Here is a 23,808-nt window from a genome sequence, read left to right as displayed (position 1 = left end):
TTTCCACTGAGCAGTGAATGAAGCCCTGAAAGTCACTCTCGCCAATCTGAAGGCTCCTAGAACAGAGAATTTGAGAGCAGTATTTGACTTTTGGAAATGCACAGTGTGCTTCTCCTGGGAGGCTTTTGCTTTTAGGGCAGTTTGGCCAGACAATTGAACAGATTGCTTCTGTTTGAAATTCATAAAGCAAAAATGGAGTTAATCACAATTTTTGCTAGAACATACGTTAAGTTGACTCGCTAGGTCAAATGATTTAAAAATTACTCTATGAAAAAGTTATTTAAAACTTAAAACTTATTTTAAAAATCCTTTGGAAAGAAATTGATACCTTGATATATGGTATTAAGATAGCTTTTTACTTCTTTGTGGCCCAGCCTAGTAGACAATACCTTTGGCTTAGAAGCTGGGAGTATTGAGTGTGACAGTTTAGATGATTTTGTGTGTATGAGCAGGTAATATACGGGCCCAGGCCTGTGTGTGGATCACTTATATATTCATACATGTGGGAGTACGTTTGAGATGGAAGTGAAATGAATGAAAACAGGAGTATTGACTTACCGTTAATAAAACTTTAGTGTTGATATAATTATATGGGTATCAGTTACCCATATTCATTCATCTTTTTCTACTTGTTGCTCCGTAATAACTGGGCATCATTCTTTTACAGGATAGTTTTGAAGCTGGCAATACTCTGTGGTCCAGATACTACAAGATGATACTGTGAGATAATGGGGGCTTAGCTCATATTTTTCTGCCCAAGTCATGTTGAAAGACCATACTTTGGCACACTGGATAGATTTGGCCTCATACATCAATTTTGCCACTTCCTAGATTCCTAATGCATAGAATAAGGATAGCGGTGTTTTTCTGTGAGCTTCTGAGACAAGATAAAGTTTGCAAAGGGCTTATTTATGTTGCTTGTCATGGAGCAAACACTCAATTAATGCAAATTCTCTTTTGTGTTTTTAAAAAATAAGCAATATTTGGCAACTTAAAGATTTTGTGAGTATTTGAAGTAAAATACAAATTAATTTCCACTATCTTCCGTGGGGGGAGTAGTAGTGCTTTCTGCACCTTGTTAGAAATCTTGATAAAAGTACTGGATGTTGCATTTTAAAAGGTTCTCCTATTCTATATTTAGTTGTATAAATCATATAAGCAAATGTAGACATAGCTGATTATTGTTTTTCAAAAGCTTTAACATTTTTATGGTAAACTTCTATAAAATAGAAGTTGCTATATATAATTTATAAGTCATAATTTACAAATTAATTCAATTTTAGACAAATGAAGAGTTTCTATCATATAATCAACAGCCAGTTTTGGGGAAAATGACATTACTGTGACATGTTATTAAGATAAACTTAAAATCTCGTTAGATACCAGTATTGTCATGTTTCTAGAGGTTAATTGGCTTCATTCAGTTATAGATTATGAATGGTTCCAGTTGAATAATCCACTGATCTATCAGGCAGAAAGACCAATAGTTCACGGAACTAATTGACCTTGTCAGTATAATAGAAACACTTACAGATAAAATTCTCTTTGCTAACAACATTGCAAATGAAAACCCCAGAAGAAACTGTTATGTCCTATAATGCTGTGATTTAGTTAGCAGACTGTGGAAGGAGGTGGGTCATGGAGTGTGGAAGTTGGGGAGGTGAGGGGCATAAGGGATAGGAGGGAGAATTTTGGAGGGAAGCTAATCAGACAAAACATTAGAAACACACAGTTTCAGAATGATTTTAACCATCTTGAATCTCTAAAAACTGGTGTCTTTGAATTTCTGTAAATTAGTGTCTTTAAGTTGTTTTTTTTTTTTTTTCACCCTTCTTCTGTATGTCTAGCTCCTTTTTTGTAGATCTGATAGTCATTATTGCAGTGAGTTCTGAGCAGGAAGAACACATCTTTGAGGAAGCACAGCTCTATAACACAAGGATGAAACGTGTTTGCCACCCTACTGTCTTGCTTTATTTACATGTTTTACCAGCAACGTAAGGAGGATATTATCTGGGGCAGCATTATATCCTGGATTCTAAAATAACTCTATTTTTTGTTTGTTTGTTTTTTGGTACAGGTTTGGATTTGTGCCGGAGTGGGGGAAGGGAGCAATGTGGGGAAGAGATGCAGAATAAGAGAGAACACTCATTTCATGACAGATTTTGATGTTTTTGTTTTCTCTCTCTCTCTCGGGGGTGGGGATGGAGGAGAGTAATGATGAAGACCATGTATTTTATTAAAGAACCAAAGCAATATATCCATCTGTCTTAAAGAATGCAAGTGTTTTTCAAATGCTTTAAGAAACTTAGTGAACCAGTATCAGGCCTTGGTCTTTAAAGGGGAAAAAACAACAACAAAAAAGAACTTAGCTTAAAACTCGTTTGGGGTAATAGGGATTTACAAAATCAGCCCTGAGAAACTGTGCAGCCGATATCAGCCTTCATTGTAATACTGTAGGAAAGTGATAACATTCCTGTCTCATTTCCCTTTTTTAAAGAGACATCTTTTTCATTATAAGAAAAAGACAAATTGTTAAATGGGCTTCAAAAATAGTAATAAAAAAAAGATTTATAATGGAAAGAGTTGATGGTATATTTCACCTAGAGTAAAAAAGACAATGTGTAATAAGGGATTTTGTGGTTTTACAGCTCAGTGCATGTGTTTGAAAGCTGTTCTCTCAGCAACGTGGGTGGCAGGTTATGCTACCATATAATGTATTGTAGTTGGCTCTCCACACTTGTCAGGGTTAGTGTTCAACCACTCGGAAAATTTTCCCATTGTTCTATCATGTGAACCAAGACTAGTGTTGAATTCCCAATAACTTAAAAAAAAAAAAGAGTTTTAATTAGAAAGTTTGGAATTTGATTACATCTTATTGTTTTAATACAGTAATATATATATATATTAGTATTTTATCTAGTATTGCAATCATTTTTCAGGAAGAAAATAGCAAATCAAATTCATCTTATTCTTTTTTTTTTAATAGATTTTTACAGAAATTTGTATACTGAATCTTGCCCTTTTTTTCTGTCTTAACACTCTATTTCCATCTTAAGCATTTTGCTTTAGATGGACCATGGCTCTTGGCAGCTAGTGCATTTTTAGCAAATAATACTGTTTCTAGTAAGAGTTGCAGAGAGAAAAAAAAAAGCTTAGTGTGAGGTCCTTGTAAACTGAACCTTTGGAACATTACTTTATTTCTCTCCCCCCCTCTTTGTGCTGCTTCTCTATTTGTGTAATGGTTATAAATTACATCCTTTGAAAGGAAGAATGAAAAACAATTTTGTTTTGTTATTTTTGTAGTTGATTTTTTTTTTCTTCTTTACCTGCCGTTTTAAAGATACACAGAGAAATAAGCAATTATGGTATTGAAATTCCATTGTGCCAGCACCTCCAGAGCATAATCCAAAAAAAACAGAAAACCGCCTGCTGGGCTGTCTGCAGTATGCTTGTGTGAACATCAGTGTCTGCTGTTCACACATCATTTTTTTACTGAAAATTCCTCTCAGAATAAAGACTCTGTGTTTTCTGAGTGTAGTGAAACATTTGTTGGTCCTTATATTTTAAATTTGTGAGGAATTCTGTTTATGGGCTAAGTTATCATAGGTGTATATTACACGATTGTTTCTGGCACATCGGGAAGTAGAGAAAAGGCGTGTATGTTTATGGGCTATAAAATAATGAAAAGCTTTAAATGAAATTATCAAGCAGTAAAGGTGAGAAATAACGAGCTTTTGTTGAAGAGATATATGAAGGATTGATTTAAATATTGACTTTTGCCCTTCAAAATCTATTTTATTTATAAAGTATAGTCTATCTTGGCGAGATGAATATACAAATATCATAAACATGTCCTGTACTTCAGGAAAAATTCAGATGTTTAGTATTCAAATACTTAAATATGGTGGCTTCTTGACAATATTGATTTAGTAAAATCTTTAAAATGACCTTACCTAATTGCTCTAATCAAGAAATATATTTGAAAATATATTTATGGGTCCTTAGATTAATTTTTTCACTTTTAATCTTATATACTTCATTTATTTTTATTCTTATTATGCTGCTGGTTTCTTATAAGACATAGATAGCAGATTTACAGAATATAATCCAAAGTGTTGACAGCCTCAACCTTTCTTTCAGACTCATAAAATATCAAAAAGAGAAAGTATTTATGAAATAATAGGGAGCTTCAGGTTTAAATTTGGTGAAATGGAAGTTGATGTCCACAGTCTCCCATAAGGTTTTTTTTTTCCTTAGAAACTTTCCATGTAAAAGTTAGTAAAGTTTTTGCTGAAACTGAATTTTTATCCATTTCAACTATTTTTCATCAAGAGAGAATTTCAGGTTGTTTTGCCTTTGAATTTCACTGAGTTTTCACCAGTTAAAATGCACTTTCACATTTTATAGCAATTGTATGAACCTTCTAATTATTGATTCTTCTGACTATTAAAATGAGATTACTGTCTGAAATCAGTTATCATGTTTAGTCCAGTAAGCAGTGATGCTTGCATTCAGATCTCTCACATGTTCTCAATTTGCTACTTATTAGTTGTCTTAATCTTTCTTTCAGTCTTGTAGATGGAAGAGATTGTCATTTAAACAAGGTATATCTCAACATGCCTCCAAGAAAGCAGGGTAAGGGCACCAAGTCCTTAACATGCTAGTTTCCTAGGGGCCTAAGACTCCTGAGCCTGCTGATTGCCACAAAGCCTAATTGCTCACAGAGCAGCCTGGCACACTGCCATTCCCCCACTGGGCTGTTTGTTGGTGCTTGTGAATAGAACAGAAATGTCTTTGCTTTCTCTACTCAGTTGTCGCTGATTGCAGTTTTAGGAAACAAGTTAACATTTTTCTTAAGATGATAGTCATTCAGGCCAAGGTGAAGTCGAACTATATATCTAAGCAATAAGCAGTAGAATTAGTTCAGTGCTTTTAAAAGTAACATAAAATAAAATCATTACTTCTTACTCTATAATATCAATCTTGTAGACTCCACCTTAGCTATTCTAGACAGATGTTCTAGATTTGGGTAGACAGTTTTGAAAGTAAAGAGTGGTTCTTTTTTGTACTTTTGTTAACAGTATCTGTTTCATATATGAGTTATCGGGCCAATGGAAATCACTGTTCTTGCAAAGTATATGAGGGACTGCTTCAGTTATTTTGAAAATCCTTTATTGAGAGTATTAGAGATGTTTGCATTGTAATTTTCAATGTACCTGGAGGTGTATATTGGGTTTTTACCTCTGCTTGGATTTGTAAGAAGAACTTCATTTGTTCCCAACATCATGCTCTACTTCTAGGCAGCGTAACTAATAGGAAACGATGAGTGTTGTGGGACTTGCACACACTTGAGTTACTTCCTTTTCCTCCAAATCTGCTTCAGAGTTCCATATCTCTTTAAAGCACATGTAGGGTTATACTTGAACTGCAAATAATTTATTCACTTGTACTCATCTCAGAATATATCATAGCCTCATTTTTTATTCCAGAGAGACGTACTTCAAGACTACATTATTCTTTCAGTGATGTTCAGAGTTCGGGCAGGGAAATCACTTTCAAGTCCTGGCTTCATCCTTCACCAACTAGGTGACCCTCAGCAAATTATATAACCTCTCTATAAACTCCAAGTTCCTCAGCTATAAATCAGGCCTGTGGCGTTGGGATGATTAAATCAAAGATCAGTTAATTTCCTGACACATGGTAGAGGTCACTAGATGGTAGCTGTAGGGAGCAAAAAAGCCTTGGAAACAAGTAGTGTTCTCCTAGGCTGTAAAAACATGTGCTTCTGTGCCTTTCTTTAAAATCTCATGAAACTAAGACCTTCAGTTACACATAGCTGTTGGATATGCATTTGTATATTTGAGTTGCTAAACATACCAAGAGCGTTGGCTTTGGAGTTGTCTGCTTGGGTTTGGGTTCCTTCCTGTTTTGCCACTTAACTCTGAACCTTGGAAAGTTAGTTTCTCTGGGCCTCAAATTTCTTGTGTATCAAATGAAGGTGAAATTAGTGTATCTCATATGGCTGTTGCAAAGCTGGAATGACTCAGTACCTGTAAAACTCTTAAAACAATATTTGGCAAAGAGTAAGTGCTCCAAACATGTTAGTTGCTGTTAACTGTTATATTATCTCATAGAAGAGGAAAAATTGCAGAGCCAGAAAACTTGAATGGAGTCAGCCTTAATTAGTGATGTCTCTTTCATCCACTCCCAGATAATCCCCATTACTTTGCTTTCCAGTCCCCTTCAGAGCTCCACATCTCCTGAAAGTGTCTGTAGGATTATAATGCAATCAGAAGTCTACTTTTTAGTTATTAACTCCGTAGAATTGTAACATACTTGCAGGAAAAATGTTTACATGTCTCTTGATCAGAAAGTATTTGTTGAGTTTATCGCCTTCTACTTATAGGTCTTGGGTTAGTTTTTTAAACAGTCCTTTTAAAGACAACTTGATTGTGAAAAGACCTTTTAAAGGCTTCATGGAGACTCTAAACATCTTTTTTCTTATTTAGTTATATATTTATTTACTGCTTTATTGAGATAGAATCATATGTCAATTCTGTTGCCAAGTTGAGTGATGTACTGTGTGATGATTTGATACACACGTATTATTGTGAAATGATTACCCCCAGTAAAGTCAGTTAACACCCGCATGTCCTCACATAATTGCCATTTTCTGTGTGGGCAAGAACATTTAGGATCTGCTCTGTTAACAGCTTTGAACTATATATTAGTGTGGTTCATTATAGTCCCCATGCTGGACATTAGGTTCCTGGAAGTTGTTCATTTGACAGCTAGGAGTTTGTTTCTTTTAGCCAATATCTCCCCAGTTCCTTCAACTCCAGCTCCTGGCAGCCACCATTGTATTCCCTATTTCAATGGGTTTGGCATTTTTACATTCCACATGAGAACATACCATATTTGTATTTCTCTGAACTATTTTTTTAGAAGGTAGTTGGGTCTCTGTGTATCCTTCTACTTCAATTGGATTTTCTTAAATAAGCAATTATTCACTTAGAGGTTAAGTCATTTATATGAAAAGTATTTTATAGTGATTCTTTGGTATCTTAAATTACTGATCCCCCCATCTCTTTTCCAGTGGTTTGTAATCCAGCCGTAAGCCTTCAAACTGCCTGTCTCCTTATATATAATTCTGCCATGTATACTTAAAGGCTATCTTTAACCTTTCCTTGTTTTGAGTATTTGTTTACTATCAAGATTTATGGTTTTAAAATGACAATATATGTTTTAAATTTGCTATACCTTAAAAATTACTCACATATGTGAAAAGTCTAAATTTGTATGCTAGATGTACAAACACAAGGTTTTAACATACCTACCATGCATACAAATTCTGTTTCTCAGTTTTGTTCTAGGATAAAAGATAAACTAATGTAAAATGTAAATGAAATGTACATTTGTTTATTTTAGAGCTCATTTAATAGCAAATCATAATTTGCTTGGAAGCTCAACGACGGGGAAAAAGCTGAGCCTCGTATGGCAAGAGAAGCCCTGCCCCTGTGCAGGCATTGCTGCGGGTGTTTCTCGTGTGCTTGGCACTCCCTCCTCCCCCGAGTCAGTAAAGCACCACACGCAGTTCATGTGTATATGTAACTTACTTAATGTAAGAAAAAGAACTTAATGCGCATCCCAAAGCTAAAGTACACCTCTTCCCATCCCGGTCATAATCCTTTTCATATCTTTTAGAGGTAATCACTGTCATAACCTTTTATGATAATTTCTTTGGTTTTTTAAAAAATAGTTTTCCCATCTTTGCCTGCATCCCCTAAGCAATAGATTCGTGTCTGTTTTTGATCTTTTAACTGGTTCATTTGGTACTGTCAGATTTCTCCGTTCCCCCTCTTTTTTTTTTTTTTTTTTGCCAACTTAATCAGTCTTATTCTTTAATTTTCAGTTATACTGCAAATTGTCTTAAGTTTTATTTTTTAAATTTAAGTTTATTTTTGCTACCATAAAATATGTGTGTAAGTTAAAAGTCTGAAAGGACCACGACAGCACTTACAAGAACAGCACCTCTCTCTCTACCCCACACCTTCATCCTACTCCTCAGGAATACGTCTCTTATTCTGAGTTATTTTAGCCATTTGGGGGAGTTCTTTTTGGTATTTGCTTTCATATTTGTAAATGACATGTGCAGGTCTACATAATGTGTGTACATATCCATAAAGACACGATCTAATGATGTCTTGTGCTCTGCTCAGTTGCTCAGTCATGTCCGACTCTGCAAGCCCATGGACTGTAGCCCTCCAGGTTCCTCTGTCCATGGAAATTTTCAGGCAAGAATACTAGAGTGGCTTGCCATGTCCTCCTCCAGGGGATCTTCCTGACCCAGGAATCAAACTTGCATCTCTTGTGTCTCTTGCATTGGCAGGCAGGTTCCTACTATGAAATATTAGGATTCAGCCCTGTAAACGTATTTCTTCTCTCAAAAACTTCTCTTTATTTTCCTAGTGTAGCTTTTCTTGCTATTTACTAAATCATTATACATGTTTTCACTGTCATGACCACATTAGTCAAAATAAATCATTATTTTTGTAGAATTAATGATTGCCTCATTTTTTCCCCTGAATTTTAAAAATGTTTTCAGCTATTGATATATCCCTAAGTTCTCTGACAGATCTTGTGAAAACTTCTGGAAACAGTCATACATCCTCTCTCAGTTTCACATTTTTTTTTCATGTAAGCATCCCTACTGTACCTTCAGCCTGGCTATTGTGTCCATGTGTCAGTCAGTGGAAGTTCATTCAGAGAAGCAGAGCACTGGTGTATGCTTATGTGTGTGTGTTTGAGGGCTGGTATTGTATAGAATAGTTTTGTTTGAAGGATTTTATCTTACACAAGTAAGAGTTGGTTAAATAAATTCTGCAAGGCTGTTGCTTTCACATCTGAATGCTAGAGCTTGAAATCCACAGGGCAGAAGGTCAGAAGTGAAGATGGTAAAGTGGTGAAGGGCAAGGGCAAGCTGGAACCCATACACCAACTCGAGGAACTGAGATCCACGTCAGTTCTCACTGCCTCTCACCTGTGATGTCAGTGTGCTGTGGAAGGAGTGATGCCCTTTGTCATGGAGCACACACACACTCATCTTGGGAGGCAGAGAACCCACAGGAAGATTCAGGGGAAGATGGAGCAGTCGTAGGCCTGGCTGCTGAGCCATGACAGCGGGGTGTGTCAGCATGTAGTGACAACTTACGTGGGCCCCTAGTTTGATGATACAAAACCTGTAGACTCACCTACCTCCAAATGCAGAATGGCTGCTGCTTCACTCCTGCTGTCGAAACCTTGCATGAAAATCTCTCTCATGTCTCACCTAACCAGAAACATGCCAGGAAGGGAATTCCAGAAAATGCAATTTAGGTTAGCAGAGCTGGCATGTTAGAGAGCCACCATGGTGGCCTTGAGACCGTTTCTCTTAGATCTCTGACTGATGGCCCCAGCTGCTGCTTTTCGGTATCCAGCACCCCATCAATGCCCCAGAGTGAGCACAGCAGGGGTACTGAGTGAGGCTCACTCGTGGGTACTCTGGAGTCCTCTGACAGGCAGCCATGGCCTAAGGACTCCTGGACAGCCGTGCCAGACTTTCACTAGATCTGCACTGCAGAATCACACGTCCACCCCACCCTCCTCCTTCCCCCATCTCCTTCTCCTGGGCTCAGACCTGCACTGCTGTCTAACAGCTCTTCCAGCCTTCCCTGGCTCCTTCCCCACTTTCTGTCACAGATGTTTCCTTTAATAAATTTCTTGTATATCTGTTTCTGTCTTGGTGTCTGTTCAGAGGACTTGGACAAACAACTGTCTTCTTAAGACATCCTTTCAACATCATCTTGGGAATTTCCTTCATCTTTTTTGGTAGATTCCTTGTTCCTTGGGTCCCAGGTCTTCATTTTTCTTAACTTTCTTCCTCTTTTGGTGAAATGTATCCTCCATATGGGAGGTAAAACTGTTGAAACCTTGCATGACTGAAAACTTTATTTTAATCTCACCCTCGAGGGATGATTTGGCTGGGTATGGAATTCTTGTTTGGAAATAATTTTTCATCAGAATTTTAAGCACATTCTCCATTGCCTCATAGTTTTCTGTATAAATGTTGAGAAATACAATGCCACTTTTGATTTCTGATGCTTTGACTGTGACCTGTTTTTCTCTGTAGAGGCTTTTAAAATCGCTGTACCTTTGATGTTCAGAAATTTTATGATGGTTCCGCCATGGTGTTTGTGTGTGTTTCCTTCATCTTACTGAGCATTTGTGGTTCGCACCAGTGTGGAAACACCTGTCCTTTATTTCTGGGAAGTGCTCTTATGTTCCTTCATATTTTTCCTCTATTTTCTCTGTTCTCTCTTTCTGAATTCACATTTGTTAGCAGTGATTCTTCCTGCATTGAGCCACTGATTTTCTTATTGTCTTTCTCTTTTGTTTTCTCAAATTCCAAGCAGTTCATTTAATTTTGTATAATTAAATGTGTGTGTGTGTGTGTGTGTGTGTGTGTGTGTGTTGCTCAGTCGTGTCTGACTCTTTGCGACTCCGTGGACTATAGCCTTCCAGGCTCCTGTGTTCATGGGATTTCCAAGGCAAGAGTACTGGAGTGGGTTGCCATTTTCTTTTCCAGGGGATCCTCCAGAACCAGGGATCAAACCTGGGTCTCCTGCATTGCAAGCAGATTCTTTACTGTCTGAGCCACCATGGAAGCCCTGTATGTGTATATATATATATACATACACACATACATATACACATACATATATACATGTATATACACACACACGTGTTTGTGTGTGCACATGTGCATGCATGCAAAGAACTGATTCATTGAAAAAGATCCTGATGCTGGGAAGATTGAGGCCAAGACGAGAAGGGGGTGACAGAAGATGAGATGGTTGGATGGCATTACTGACTCAGTGGACACCAGTTTGAGCAAACTCAGGGAGATGGTAAAGGATGGGGAAGCCTGGCGTGCTGCAGTTCGTGGGGTCGCAAAGAGTCGGACACTACTGAGAGACCAAACAACAGTGTATATGTATATTTCTAAGACCTATTTTTGCTTCTTGGTCTTTTTTATAAAATAGCATTCTATTCTTGTGTTAAGGATGCTTTCCTTTATGAAGCTGAAGATATTAATAAAGCTTTGCTTTGTTTTTAAATTTCTTGTCCTCCCTTTATTGCTTCTCTTCAGATTTCCTTTCTTGTTTTTGCTTTTTTTCAATTTTGCTTTTTGTTTTTATTTTCTTTCTTTTTTTTTTTTTACATGCATGGAGAGCCTTGGGTATTTTCTCATAGCCTAGGCGTGAGGCACAAATTAGCAGTTGGGGAGCAATTTGCTGCTCGTGATGGAATTTGATGCTTACCAGGCCTTACAGCAGTGTGGTAAGGCTGGCACCTTCATCTTTTTGCACACAGGCCACCTTCTCAATGAGGCCTGTTGTGACCACCTTATTTAAAACTGCACACACCTGCCCTCTGGTGCTTCTGATCCTTCTTTTCCTGTTCTGTATTTTCCCCAAAGCTTTTTTCCCCTCAGAGCACTTTTATTACCTAATATATTATATAATACCTTATTTATTATATTTGTTATTCATTTTCTGTCTTCCCTCAGTAGGAGTATTGGCTCCACAAGAGCGGAGATTTTGTTATTATTTTTATTTTCACAGATATCTTGCAACCACCTGGAATAGTGCCTAGCACAAAATAGGCATTTAATAAATATTAAATTGGGGACACTCACATCACTTGTGTGTACCTCTCATTTTATGAATTTGTTCTTTTTTCACTTTTCTCTTTTTCTTATGGTCTTATTTTTTTTCCAGAAAATAGTAATTCATTCTCTGGCCTAGAGGCGAAGGGTGGAGGATAGGAGGTGGGATTTGGAAGGGGCTCCAGGGTGATCTGCCTGGGATTCAGCAGCCCTGTAGCTGAGCAAGATGAAGAGAGCTGAGGTTCACTGTTAAATGTCTAGACGTTCACTCCATTAAAAAAATAATAATATGCTGCCATCTTGTCTTGTTTTACCTCAATCTAGATCCTCCCTTCATTAACCTGTACAGATAATATGAACTTTTAGTTTTCTATGGGAGTAGGAAAGGGAGGGTCACCTGCCTGCTTAAGCTGGGGACTGGTGAGAATCTTGACATTAAACTGTTTCCTCATTGGATAACTTGTTTTCCTGTTTGCATATTTGTTTATTTTTAACCTAACGTGACCCTCCTACCTTCAGAACTACCTGGTGCTTTCGCTTTCAGTGATGTTAGGGTGCAGTGCACCGTGCTTCTTCTTGACTTCTCCATCCTGCCTGCTTTTGGGGATTTATACATTAATAAGAAAGTTTAATTAGCAAGGCCACTGGATACAAGGTCAACATAAGTTATAGCATATTAAAAATATGCTATCTAGGTTGGTCATAACTTTCCTTAATAAAAGTGAATTACATTGATTAATTTTTAAGTGATAATCCAACCTTGCGTACCTGTGCTAAACTCCACTTAGTTGGACTTGTTACTCTTTTGTTTTAGATTTTCCTATGTTTCATAAGAAAAAGTGGTCTTTAATTTTTTTTTCTTAAGAGAGGGATATTTTTTAAATGTTTTTATGAGGCCAGAACAACTTGTTGGAACCAAAGTTGTTCTGGCCTCATAAAAATTTTTTTTAAATATCCCTCCCTTTTCTATTCTCTAAGCATTTGTGCAGAGTTGATACCATTTCTTTGTTAAATATTTGGAAGAATTGAATGGTAATGCCATCTGGACCTGGAGTTTTGCAATGGATTTTTAAATTACAAGGCAGTTTTTAAAATAGATATAGTTCTATTCAGATTTTCTATGTGTTCTTTTTGTTATTTTTGATAAGTTGTATTTTTCAAGGAGCCTGTCAACTTTGTCTTCTGATATGTGAATATATATTATATATATATAATATACATATAAAATCTGTTGAGTCAGTCTGATAGATTCTTAATTTCAGATATTTTATTTTCAGCTCTACCATTTCTATTTTAAAAGTATATTCTAATTCTCAGATGAAATTATCATTTCATTTATTTATCTTTCCCTCTTCTTAGCTTGGTTAATAATAGTAATGGTTTTTTGATTGATTGCTAGGCTAGACTCTAGATCTGTGCTGTTCAGCCACATGTGGTTTTTGGCTAATCTTAATTGAGATATGTATGGTATAAGTGTAAAATGTCAGATTTTAACGATTTGGTACAAGAAAAAGTATGTAAAATAGCTCAGTAACTTTACATAGATCACATGTTGAAATGATACTAAAATGAAATTAATTTGACCTGTTTCTTTGTGCTGTTATAAATAACTTCACAATGTGGCAGATGTTTTGAGGGGAAAATAGGCTGTGTGCTTAAAGATCTTGAGGTTTCTAAGTATGTCTTTTCTGAAAGACCGCAACTAGTCATAGTTCCATGTGTTTGTAGAAGCACCTCTCTATCTGGGCAAAACCATGATTTGTAACATCTCACCTTGTCCTAGAATCGACAAACACCCCCATGCTTTAAGTGAGTTCAGAAAGACAAGCTACCTCCCTGAGGTTCTCCCCTCCCGAGACTGTGGCCTCCTATAGTCCTCTCTGTTTTAGCGGTTCTCTGACAACTGTAAAATGATGATTTAAAGAGATGCTGGATCATCAAAAAAGCAAGAGAGTTCCAGAAAAACATCTATTTCTGCTTTATTGACTATACCAAAGCCTTTGACTGTGTGGATCACAATAAACTCTGGAAAATTCTGAAAGAGATGGGCATACCAGACCACCTGACCTGCCTCTTGAGAAACCTGTATGCAGGTCAGGAAGCAACAGTTAGAACTGGACATGGAATAACAGACTGGTTCCAAATAGGAAAAGGAGTACGTCAAAGGTATATATTGTCACCCTGCTTATTTAACTTATATGCAGAGTACATCATGAGAATCGCTGGGCTGGAGGAAGCACAAGCTGGAATCAAGATAGCCGGGAGAAATATCAATAACCTTAGATACGCAGATGACACCACCCTTATGGCAGAAAGTGAAGAAGAACTAAAGAGCCTCTTGATGAAAGTGAAAAAGGAGAGTGAAAAAGTTGGCTTAAAGCTCAATATTCAGAAAACGAAGATCATGTGATCCGGCCCCATCACTTCATGGGAAGTAGATGGGGAAACAGTGGAAACAGTGGCTGAGTTTATTTTTCTGGGCTCTCAAATCACTGCAGATGGTGACTGCAGCCATGAAATTAAAAGACGCTTACTCTTTGGAAGGAAAGTGATGACCAACCTAGACAGCATATTAAAAAGCAGAGACATTACTTTCTCAACAAAAGTCCATCTAGTCAAGGCTATGGTTTTTCCAGCAGTCATGTATGGATGTGAGAGTTGGACTATAAAGAAAGCTGAGTGCTGAAGAATGGATGCTTTTGAACTGTGGTGTTGGAGAAGGCTCTTGAGAGTCCCTTGGACTGCAAGGAGATCCAACCAGTCCATTCTAAAGGAGATCAGCCCTGGGTGTTCATTGGAAGGACTGATGCTGAAGCTGAAACTCCAATACTTTGGCCACCTGATGCGAAAAGCTGACTCATTGGAAAAGACCCTGATGCTGGGAAAGATTGAGGGCAGGAGGAGAAGGGGACGACAGAGGATGAGATGGTTGGATGGCATCACCGACACAATGGACATGAGTTTGGGTGGACTCCGGAAGTTGGTGATGGACAGGGAGGCCTGGTGTGCTGTGGTTCATGTTGGTCACAAAGAGTCAGACACGACTGAGTAACTGAAATGAACTGAACTGAATTATTTGATAATGAAAAGAAGAAAAAAAATTCTCCTTGTGATGAGAACTCTTAGGACCTACTCTCTTGACAACTTTCCCAGGTATCGTTTAGCAGTGTTAGCTATAGTCATCATGGTGTACATTGCATCCCTAGTACTTACCTTATCGGTTTTTCTTTTCAGTGATACTTAAGTCTGGCTAACTTGTTCTTGTCCTCCAGAGATTTTCTGCAATTTCTTAACATTTCTTCACCATTTTGGGCTTTTGATGAAATTATTGTTTTTGACATTCACTTCAAATTTAATTCAGAATTGTTCCTGAGATTAGTAGAACAGTCTATCTAGTTCTTATCTTTGTTATGCCTCTTTTTTTTTTTTTCAAACAGGTAACTTTAAGATCACACCGTTAAAAACTATAGAAGCTTGACTCTCCAGGAACTCTTTCTGGAGGAAATGTCTCTATATAAAAACTCTTGCCAACTTACAAGTCCAGAATTAATGTCTTGACCCTCTGTAGCAGAGTGACTGATTTTGACCTCAGGGTGACTTTCTTAGGTGGGGTCACCTTCTTCACTAGGGTCAAAGAGCTTGCTTTCCATAGTGAGCTCTTTTAGTTGGCTTCTGTCTTTCTTGTTAAGCTGCCTTTGTGGTATCCTTACTTTCAACAAATTTGGAACTTCTGAAGTTTCTTTTGGATCCTATTAGACTTTCTTTCTCTACAAGTAGGTCATCATTGCAGTTAACTGGTTGTATTCCTTCCGAAGTGGAAGGATGGTTAAAATGCCAGAATCTGCTGCTTCATGTATAACAGTTCTCGTTTTGAGAGTCTGTAGAATTTTATCAACTCACAGCTATGGTTAATGAAGGAGCACTAGGTGGTGAGAGAGGAGAGCAGAGAGCAACTTTCTTGAGGGCAACTTTCAAGTCATTGTTCCTTCTCTCATTTATTTTCTAGGGATATGTGATTAGCAATAGGAAACGACATATGAGCAGCTTTGTATTTGATATTTGATGTGATTTTCATTAACAAATGATATCCTTTTTTTTTTCCTTATTAAGGTAAACTTTGTTTATGGTGGAGTTAATCCTTTAAATCAACATATTCTTAGAGGATATCCTGAACTAATACAGCCAGAGTAGAGCTAGTGGCCTAGAGGTTGCTGATAGGAAGCAGAAGATCTTGGAGCCAGGCTGAGAGATCACTTGAGAGAAACTCCTCATAACAGAAGTTTGCCAACCCCTGCCCTACATCTATAGTTAGCAGAACTGGAGGTATCTAGCCAATAAAAAATGTTAAATGAGGGTATATATGGGAAAAGAGCCAAAAGGGGAGATGGTAAGAAGAAAGAATGAGCAGGAATATAGAAAATTTTACATTTTAATGGTGATGGAAATTTTATTCATTGATGTCCAAATCAAATGGGAAAAAGAAGAAAGTTAAATTGGCAAAATTTTATCTTTTATTAATTTTCTGTTTAAAAATACAAGCAAGAGTGTAAATATTTTTCACTTAAACTATATTAGCCTTTTAATCATTGTTATAAAAAAGGCATTAAAATTGTACCTACTACACATATTTGAGTTTTTGTTTAATCCATGAAATAAGTTAAAATATGGCAGGATCAGAATAATAACTCTTTGGAGATGACTGAGAAGTTTAAACAGGGTACAATAGAACTGAAGTTGATACATGAGTTGTTTTTTATGACTCTCAGGCAATGTAGTTGATTGTGAAGCTATTTGAGAGATGTTAATAGCTATACATACTTTGTAATATACTTTTAGTGACTAAGATCAGTAATTTTCTTATGTTCTAAAGAAATAATGTACTAATAATATTTATTGAATAATTTACTACGTTTACAATTCTGTACTATCATGCCCCAAATTATACACTACAGAATCTTAGTATAACTTCCATTACAGTGAAGCATTTAAAAAATACTCTAATAATACCATTGAGTCTATCAGAAGTAGAAGTAGATAGATAATTAATTTGGTTAAATTTATTCACAAGATGATGCTATTAAAGTGCTACATTCAGTATGTCTCAACATGTCAGCAGATTTGGAAAACTCAGCAGTGGCCACTGGACTGGAAAAGGTCAGTTTTCATTCCAGTCCCAAAGAAGTGCAATGCCAAAAAATGTTCAGAGTTTTGTGTACTATTGAGTACCATTGTGTTCATTTCACACGCTAGCAAGTAATGCTAAAAATCCTTCAAGCTAGGCTGTAATGGTATGTGAACCAAGAACTTACAAATGTACAAGCTGGGTTTAGAAAAGGCAGAGGAACCAGAGATCAAATTGCTAACATTTGTTGGCTCATAGAGAAAGCAAGGAAATTTCAGAAAAACATCTGCTTCATTGACTATGCTAAAGTCTTTGACTGTGTGAATCACAACAAACTGGAAAATTCTTAAAGAAATGAGAATATCAGACCACCTTCCCTGTCCCAGTGAGAGACTTGTATACAGGTCAAGAAGCAACAGTTAGAACCAGACATAGAACAACAGACTGGTTCAAAATTGGGAAAGGAGAATGTCAATGCTGTATATTGTCCTCCTGCTTATTTAGCTTATATGCAGAGTACATCATGTGAAATGCCAGGCTGGATGAATCACAAGCTGGAATCAAGGTTGATGGGAGAAATATCAGTAACCTCAGATATGCAAATGATACCACCCTTATGGCAGAAAGTAAAGAGGAGCTAAAGAGCCTCTTGATGAAGGTGAAAGAGGAGAGTGAAAAAGCTGACTTAAAACCCAACATTTAAAAAACTAAGATCATGGTATCTGGTCCCATCACTTCATGGCAAATAGAAGGGGGAAAAGTGGAAGCAATGACAGATTTTATTTCTTTGGGCTCAAAAACCACTGTGGATGGTGACTGCAACCAAAAAATCAAAAGACACTTGCTCCTTGGAAGAAAAGCTATGACAAACCTAGACAGGGTATTAAAAAGCAGGGACATCACTTTGCCAACAAAGGTTCATATGGTCAAAGCTGTGGTGTTTCCAGTAGTCATGTACAGATGTGAGAGTTGGGCCATAAAGATGGCTGACAGCCAAAGAATTGATGCTTTTGAATTGTGGCGATAGAGAAGACTCTTGTGAGCCCTTGGACAGCAATGAGATCAAACCAGTCTACCTTAAAGGAAATCAACCCTGAATATTCATTCGAAGGAGTGATGCTGAAGCTCCCATACTTTGACCACCTGATGTGAATAACTGACTCCTTGGAAAAGACCCTGATGCTGGGAAAGATTGAGGGCAGGAGAAGAAGGAGGTGACAGAGGATGAGGTGGTTAGTTGGCATCACCAACTCAGTGGATGTGAGTTTGAGCAGACTCTGGGAGATGGTGAAAGATAGGGAAGCCTGGCGAGCTGAGTCCATGAGGTCATGGTGTTGGACCCAACTTAGTAACTAAACAACAACAGTAAGGAGATGAACAGAATCTTAGTTTTGCTTTTTTGTCATTATTGAGATTCATTATTGTATACTTACCTGGAAAATAGATTATTCTAGCCAGGAGTGCTTTTCCCCTCCTCTGAACTCCTGTGGGTATCCATTATAGTAGTTTCCTATTGTTGCTATAGCATATAACCACACCCTTAGGGGCTTAAAACAACACACAGTTATTATCTTACAGTTCTGAAGGTCAGAAGTCCAGAATGGACCTAATGAATTAAAATCAGGTATCAGCAAGGTGGGTTCTTAAATGGAGATTGTAAGGGAGAACTGTTCATTGCTTGTTCCATCTTTTAGAGGCTGCCCACATTCCTTGGCTTGTGGTTGCATCACTTAATCTTTGCTTCCATCATCACATCTCCTTTCAGTCTTTCTTGGCCTTCCTCTTATAATGACCCTGTGATTACATTGCACCTACCCAGGTAATCCAGGATAATCTTCCCATCCCCGGGTCTGTAACTTAATCACATCTGCTAAGTCATTTTGCCGTGTTAGTTAACATATTCAGAGAACTTGGGGAAGGACATGGACATCCCTAGGGGCCCATTATTCTTCCTACCACAACTTTCTCCTTTTATTTAGAATCATCGGATGTCAGAGCTGAAAGGAGCATTGGATGAAAACTTGTCCAATCCCTTTACTTTATACATGAAAAAACTGAATGAAACCAAAAGGCCGTTTGTCTTTGTCTGCCTCTAAAGCTTTATTAAAAGATTTGAAATAAGGCCTTAATTATGTTTTTTGTGCTTAACTGTACTTTTATCATAAGTATACAATATTTACTGCCTGAATGATTAAAAGGTTAGTCATAGAAACCAGGAATATCTTGTTTCTGACTCAGCTATTTTAAGTCAGTGCTAGTGGAAGTTTATAGAAAGCGACTGACTGAAAATACCATGAAGGATAGGGATTCATTTATTCTTATATTTTAAAATTAAAAGAAAGAAATTTTCCATCTTAAAAATAACTACCTTTTTTAAGATGCCAATTCTCTGTCTCTTGCCCAACTCTCCTTTTGTCTACTCACCCTCCTTCATAAAAAATGAAAAGAAAGACTAAAGAAAGAAACAAAGAGAAGAAAGAAAAAAAGGGAGAGAAGGAAAAAAGATACAGTGGTGTTCATTTAATAGTTTTTCTAGAGTAACTCGTGGAATCTGGATTGAGTTTCTTTGATATTCACTGCTATTGGGATGGATTGATAAGTATTATCTGTAATAATTATCTGTAATAATATCATATATTATCTGTAATGCACATCTTTCATATGTATTCAACCCAGGGATCGAACCCAAGTCTTCCGCATTGCAGGCAGATTCTTTACCAGCTGAGCCACAAGGGAAGCCCATTCAATAACTAAGATAATTTAAAAATCAGTGTTTATCTTTTAAAAACTGTTTCATAACTTTAGGAAATTTTTTTAAAATTTAGGTTTATTTTTTGAATTATGATTTTTCTTCTTTTGTTAAGGAAGGATAGTTTAGACTCTTGGTTAAAATGAAAATTTTTTTAAGTGTATCTGGAAAAACATTTTAAAAATCTAGATTTTAGGTTTAGGTTGTCATTCAGACTAGATAAATGACTTACTGTTTTCCAAGAAAAAAAGCTTTGATGCCTATGCAATGACTGATTTTCTTTTGATATTCTTGTAGTTTATATGGAATCTGATTTATTGTTTGGTGAGTTTGGATATATTAGGCATGGTTCTTAAAATAAAATATACCAGAAGCATTATGTTCTGCATAATGAGTCTTTTCTTACTTGTATCAGCATGGTTTTCCATTGGCCCTATACATCTATACATGTCTAAATCTAAACTTGTATGTTATACAGTTCAGTTCAGTTCAGTCACTCAGTCGTGTCCGACTCTTTGTAACCCCATGAATCGCAGCACTCCAGGCCTCCCTGTCCACCCAAACTCATGTCCATTGAGTCTCTGATGCCATCCAGCCATCTCATCCTCTGTCGTCCCCTTCTCCTCCTGTCCCCAATCCCTCCCAGCATCAGAGTCTTTTCCAATGAGTCAACTCTTCACATGAGGTGGCCAAAGTACTGGAGTTTCAGCTTTAGCATCATTCCTTCCAATGAACACCCAGGACTGATCTCCTTTAGAATGGACTGGTTGGATCTCCTTGCAGTCCAAGGGACTCTTAAGAATCTTCTCCAACACCACAGTTCAAAAGCATCAATTCTTTGGAGCTCAGCTTTCTTCACAGTCCAACTCTCACATCCATACATGACCACTGGAAAAACCATAGCCTTGACTAGATGGACCTTTGTTGGCAAAGTAATGTCCCTACTTTTCAGTATGCTATCTAGGTTGGTCATCACTTTCCTTCCAAGGAGTAAGCATCTTTTAATTTCATGGCTGCAGTCACCATCTGCAGTGATTTTGGAGCCCAAGGAAATAAAGTCTGACACTGTTTCCACTGTTTCCCCATCTATTTGCCATGAAGTGATGGGACCAGATGCCATGATCTTTGTTTTCTGAATGTTGAGCTTTAAGCCAACTTTTTCACTCTCCACTTTCACTTTCATCAAGAGGCTTTTTAGTTCCTCTTCTCTTTCTGCCATAAAGGTGGTGTCATCTGCATATCTAAGGTTATTGATATTTCTCCCGGCTATCTTGATTCCAGCTTGTGCTTCCTCCAGCCCAGTGTTTCTCATGATGTACTCTGCATAGAAGTTAAATAAGCAGGGTGACAAAATATAGTCTTGGTGTATTCCTTTTCCTACTTGGAACCAGTCTGTTATTCCATGTCCAGTTCTAACTGTTGCTTCCTGACCTACATATAGGTTTCTCAAAAAGCAGGTCAGGTGGTCTGGTATTCCCATCTCTTTCAGAATTTTTGCACAGTTGATTGTGATCCACACAGTCAAAGGCTTTGGCGTAGTCAATAAAGCAGAAATAGATGTTTTTCTGGAACTCTCTTGCTTTTTCCATGATCCAGCGGATGTTGGCGATGATGATCTCTGGTTCCTCTGCCGTTTCTAAAACCAGCTTGCACATCTGGAAGTTCACATATCGCTGAAGCTTGGCTTGGAGAATTTGAGCATTACTTTACTAGCGTGTGAGATGAGTGCAATTGTGCGGTAGTTTGAGCATTCTTTAGCATTGCCTTTCTTTGGGATTGGAATGAAAACTGACCTTTTCCAGTCCTATGGCCACTGCTGAGTTTTCCAAATTTGTTGTCATATTGAGTGCAGTGCTTTCACAGCATCATCTTTCAGGATTTGAAATAGCTCAACTAACTGGAATTCCATCACCTCCACTAGCTTTGTTCGTAGTGATGCTTTCTAAGGCCCACTTGACTTCACATTCCAGGATGTCTGGCTCTAGGTGAGTGATCACACCATTGTGATTATCTTGGTATGTTATACAAGTTTCATTAAATACTGAATTGCAAATAATTCTATTTTTATTTTGTCTAAGATGGTACATATAGGTGCTTAACAACTATAAAACCGTGGACCATGCCAGAAGTGCCAGATAACTGATAATGTTTATTATATTGTCATGTTCTCAGTGAGAAAAATGTTAATTATAAGTTAACTTTAGAATGCATTCATTAGAATAAATTATGTTTTGTTGGATGAAAACATAATCTGACTCTTCTTTTCTTGGCAGCAACTTGAATTGGTGGAACCAAGTGGCTGGATTCACGTTCCCTTAACTGATAATCATAAGAAGCCAACTCGCACATTCATGATACAGATTGCTGTTCTAGCCAATCACCAAAATGGAAGAGATACCCACATGAGACAGATTAAAATATACACACCAGTGGAAGAGAGCTCCATTGGTAAATTTCCTAGATGTACAACTATTGATTTCATGATGTATCGCTCAATAAGGTGACCTTAGAACAAAAGTCATTAAACATCTTATCAGTACATATTAAATCTGGTATCTTTATTGAAAAATAAATTAATTATTTTGCAATTTGGTATGCATTGAAAAGTATTTTATTGTAAATTGAATAAATACATTTTGGGTCATAATATCTTTATTTTCTTTAACATATAATAAGGCTCACATATTTTATAATTATTAAAAATGAACTTGAACCAATCATTTAATTTTCCTTATACCAAAAGAAAGCCAACTGAACTGAAAAAATTTTAAGATATACACAAGTATTTTTACTAACTAGGTAATTATTTTATATAGTGATCATTCATTAGAGTAATGATGTATTGCATGTTTGGGAACAAAACTATGTTTTATCAATAGATATTATCTTTAATAAGTCAAAATTATTATTAGTTTTTTCTATCCAGAGGAATGTCTTATATTAATGCTAAGCCTTTAAAAAAATTTTTTTAATTTGTTTATTTGGTTGGTTCGAGTCTTAGTTGCAGCACACAGGCTCTTCCTTTGTGGCACACGGACTCTAGTTGTGACACGGGTTTAGTTGTTCCACAGCATGGAACAACTTAGTTCCCCAACCAGGGAGCGAACCTGTGAACCCCTGCATTGCAAGGCAGATTCTTAACCACTGGACCAACAGAGAAGTCCCGATACTAGGCCTTTTATTTATTTATTTTTTTTTTTTTTTTTAGGCCTTTTAAAAAACTGTCAAAATAAGCTTAGCATTCAGTGTCTTATGAGAACCACTCTGATTTGGGGAGTGTTATTAATTGTAGCATAATTATTGTACTTTCATGAAATATTTTTAACCCGAGTTGTCTATATCCTAATATTGTGTCAGATTGCTACTATAATCTACTGTTTATCCTAATTCTGATGCTGCTTATAGGATAGTTAGTTTCAAATTTGTATCTGACACTGAAGTCCATTCCCTGAGGGATATAATGTAGCTCACAAAATTTTTTAAAATATGTGAAATTATTCTTTACATATGAAAATATTTTAAAGGTGCTTAAATGAGTTTTCTTTCCATGGTTTAACATGGATCCATTTGATTCTGTATGTTTTTCCCAATGCTACTTGCTGCCCCATATTTCTTACTTTGAGGGAGACAGAACTTCCCTATATTGGGTAATTTTTTTTTTCTTTTTGTGGCTGTGCTACATGCTTGTGAGCTGTTAGTTCCCCAATCAGGGCTCAAACCTGGACCCTTGGCAGTGAAAGCATGGAGTCCTAACCACTAGACCACCAGGGAATTCCCGCCCCTTATTGGCCCTTGTTTGGGAAAGATTCCTCAGAGGTTCTTGCATTACTGGGTAGACTGAAGTCTTAAATTAACAAAGTTTAAAAAATAATTATGGGTTTGATTTTATTGTGGTAGATTTGATTTATTGTGGCCACTGATTTATGTGGATGCTATAAAAAATAAAGGTTTCATTTTTTTGACTCAGCAGAACCTCAGCTCTTTTTCTATGAGTTCCACAAAGAGTTTGTTATTTTCATTTTCTCCTTAGAGTAAGAAGCATGGTAGGTGACTATATGGTCAGCAAGAAGTCTGTAACCAAAACTCATTTGAGATCAGCAAATTAATCTCAAATACAGATGTGGGGTACTGGGAGGGAAAGAAGAGAGAGCTGAAGAAAAACATGGATAGGAGTTTTAAAAACAGGAGCGAATCAAGGAAGTAAGAAGAGTAATATATAGTTGGCACTGT

General features: G+C 37.0%; 1 protein-coding gene across 4 annotated transcripts in view; it reads left to right on the top strand.

Annotated features, from left to right (window-relative positions):
* ANAPC10 (anaphase promoting complex subunit 10) overlaps positions 1 to 23,808 on the top strand; it is a 164,978-nt gene that overhangs the window by 59,452 nt on the left and 81,718 nt on the right. For 2 of the 4 annotated variants that reach the window (XM_027567446.1, XM_027567447.1), the window contains exon 5: positions 21,852 to 22,166. The exons of 1 other annotated variant lie outside the window; for it this stretch is intronic. In XM_027567446.1, the coding sequence (XP_027423247.1) occupies positions 21,852 to 22,082 (231 nt within the window). In that variant the 3' untranslated portion in view covers positions 22,083 to 22,166. Of the gene's footprint in view, positions 1 to 21,851; positions 23,545 to 23,808 lie in introns of those variants that run through there. One more of the 4 variants, XM_027567442.1, reaches the window with a different exon arrangement.

The sequence above is a fragment of the Bos indicus x Bos taurus genome, chromosome 17, assembly GCF_003369695.1.
Source record: "Bos indicus x Bos taurus breed Angus x Brahman F1 hybrid chromosome 17, Bos_hybrid_MaternalHap_v2.0, whole genome shotgun sequence".
Lineage (NCBI taxonomy): Eukaryota > Metazoa > Chordata > Mammalia > Artiodactyla > Bovidae > Bos > Bos indicus x Bos taurus.
The sequence above is the reverse complement of the archived record's forward strand: the minus strand, read 5'-3'. Positions and strand labels throughout refer to the sequence as shown.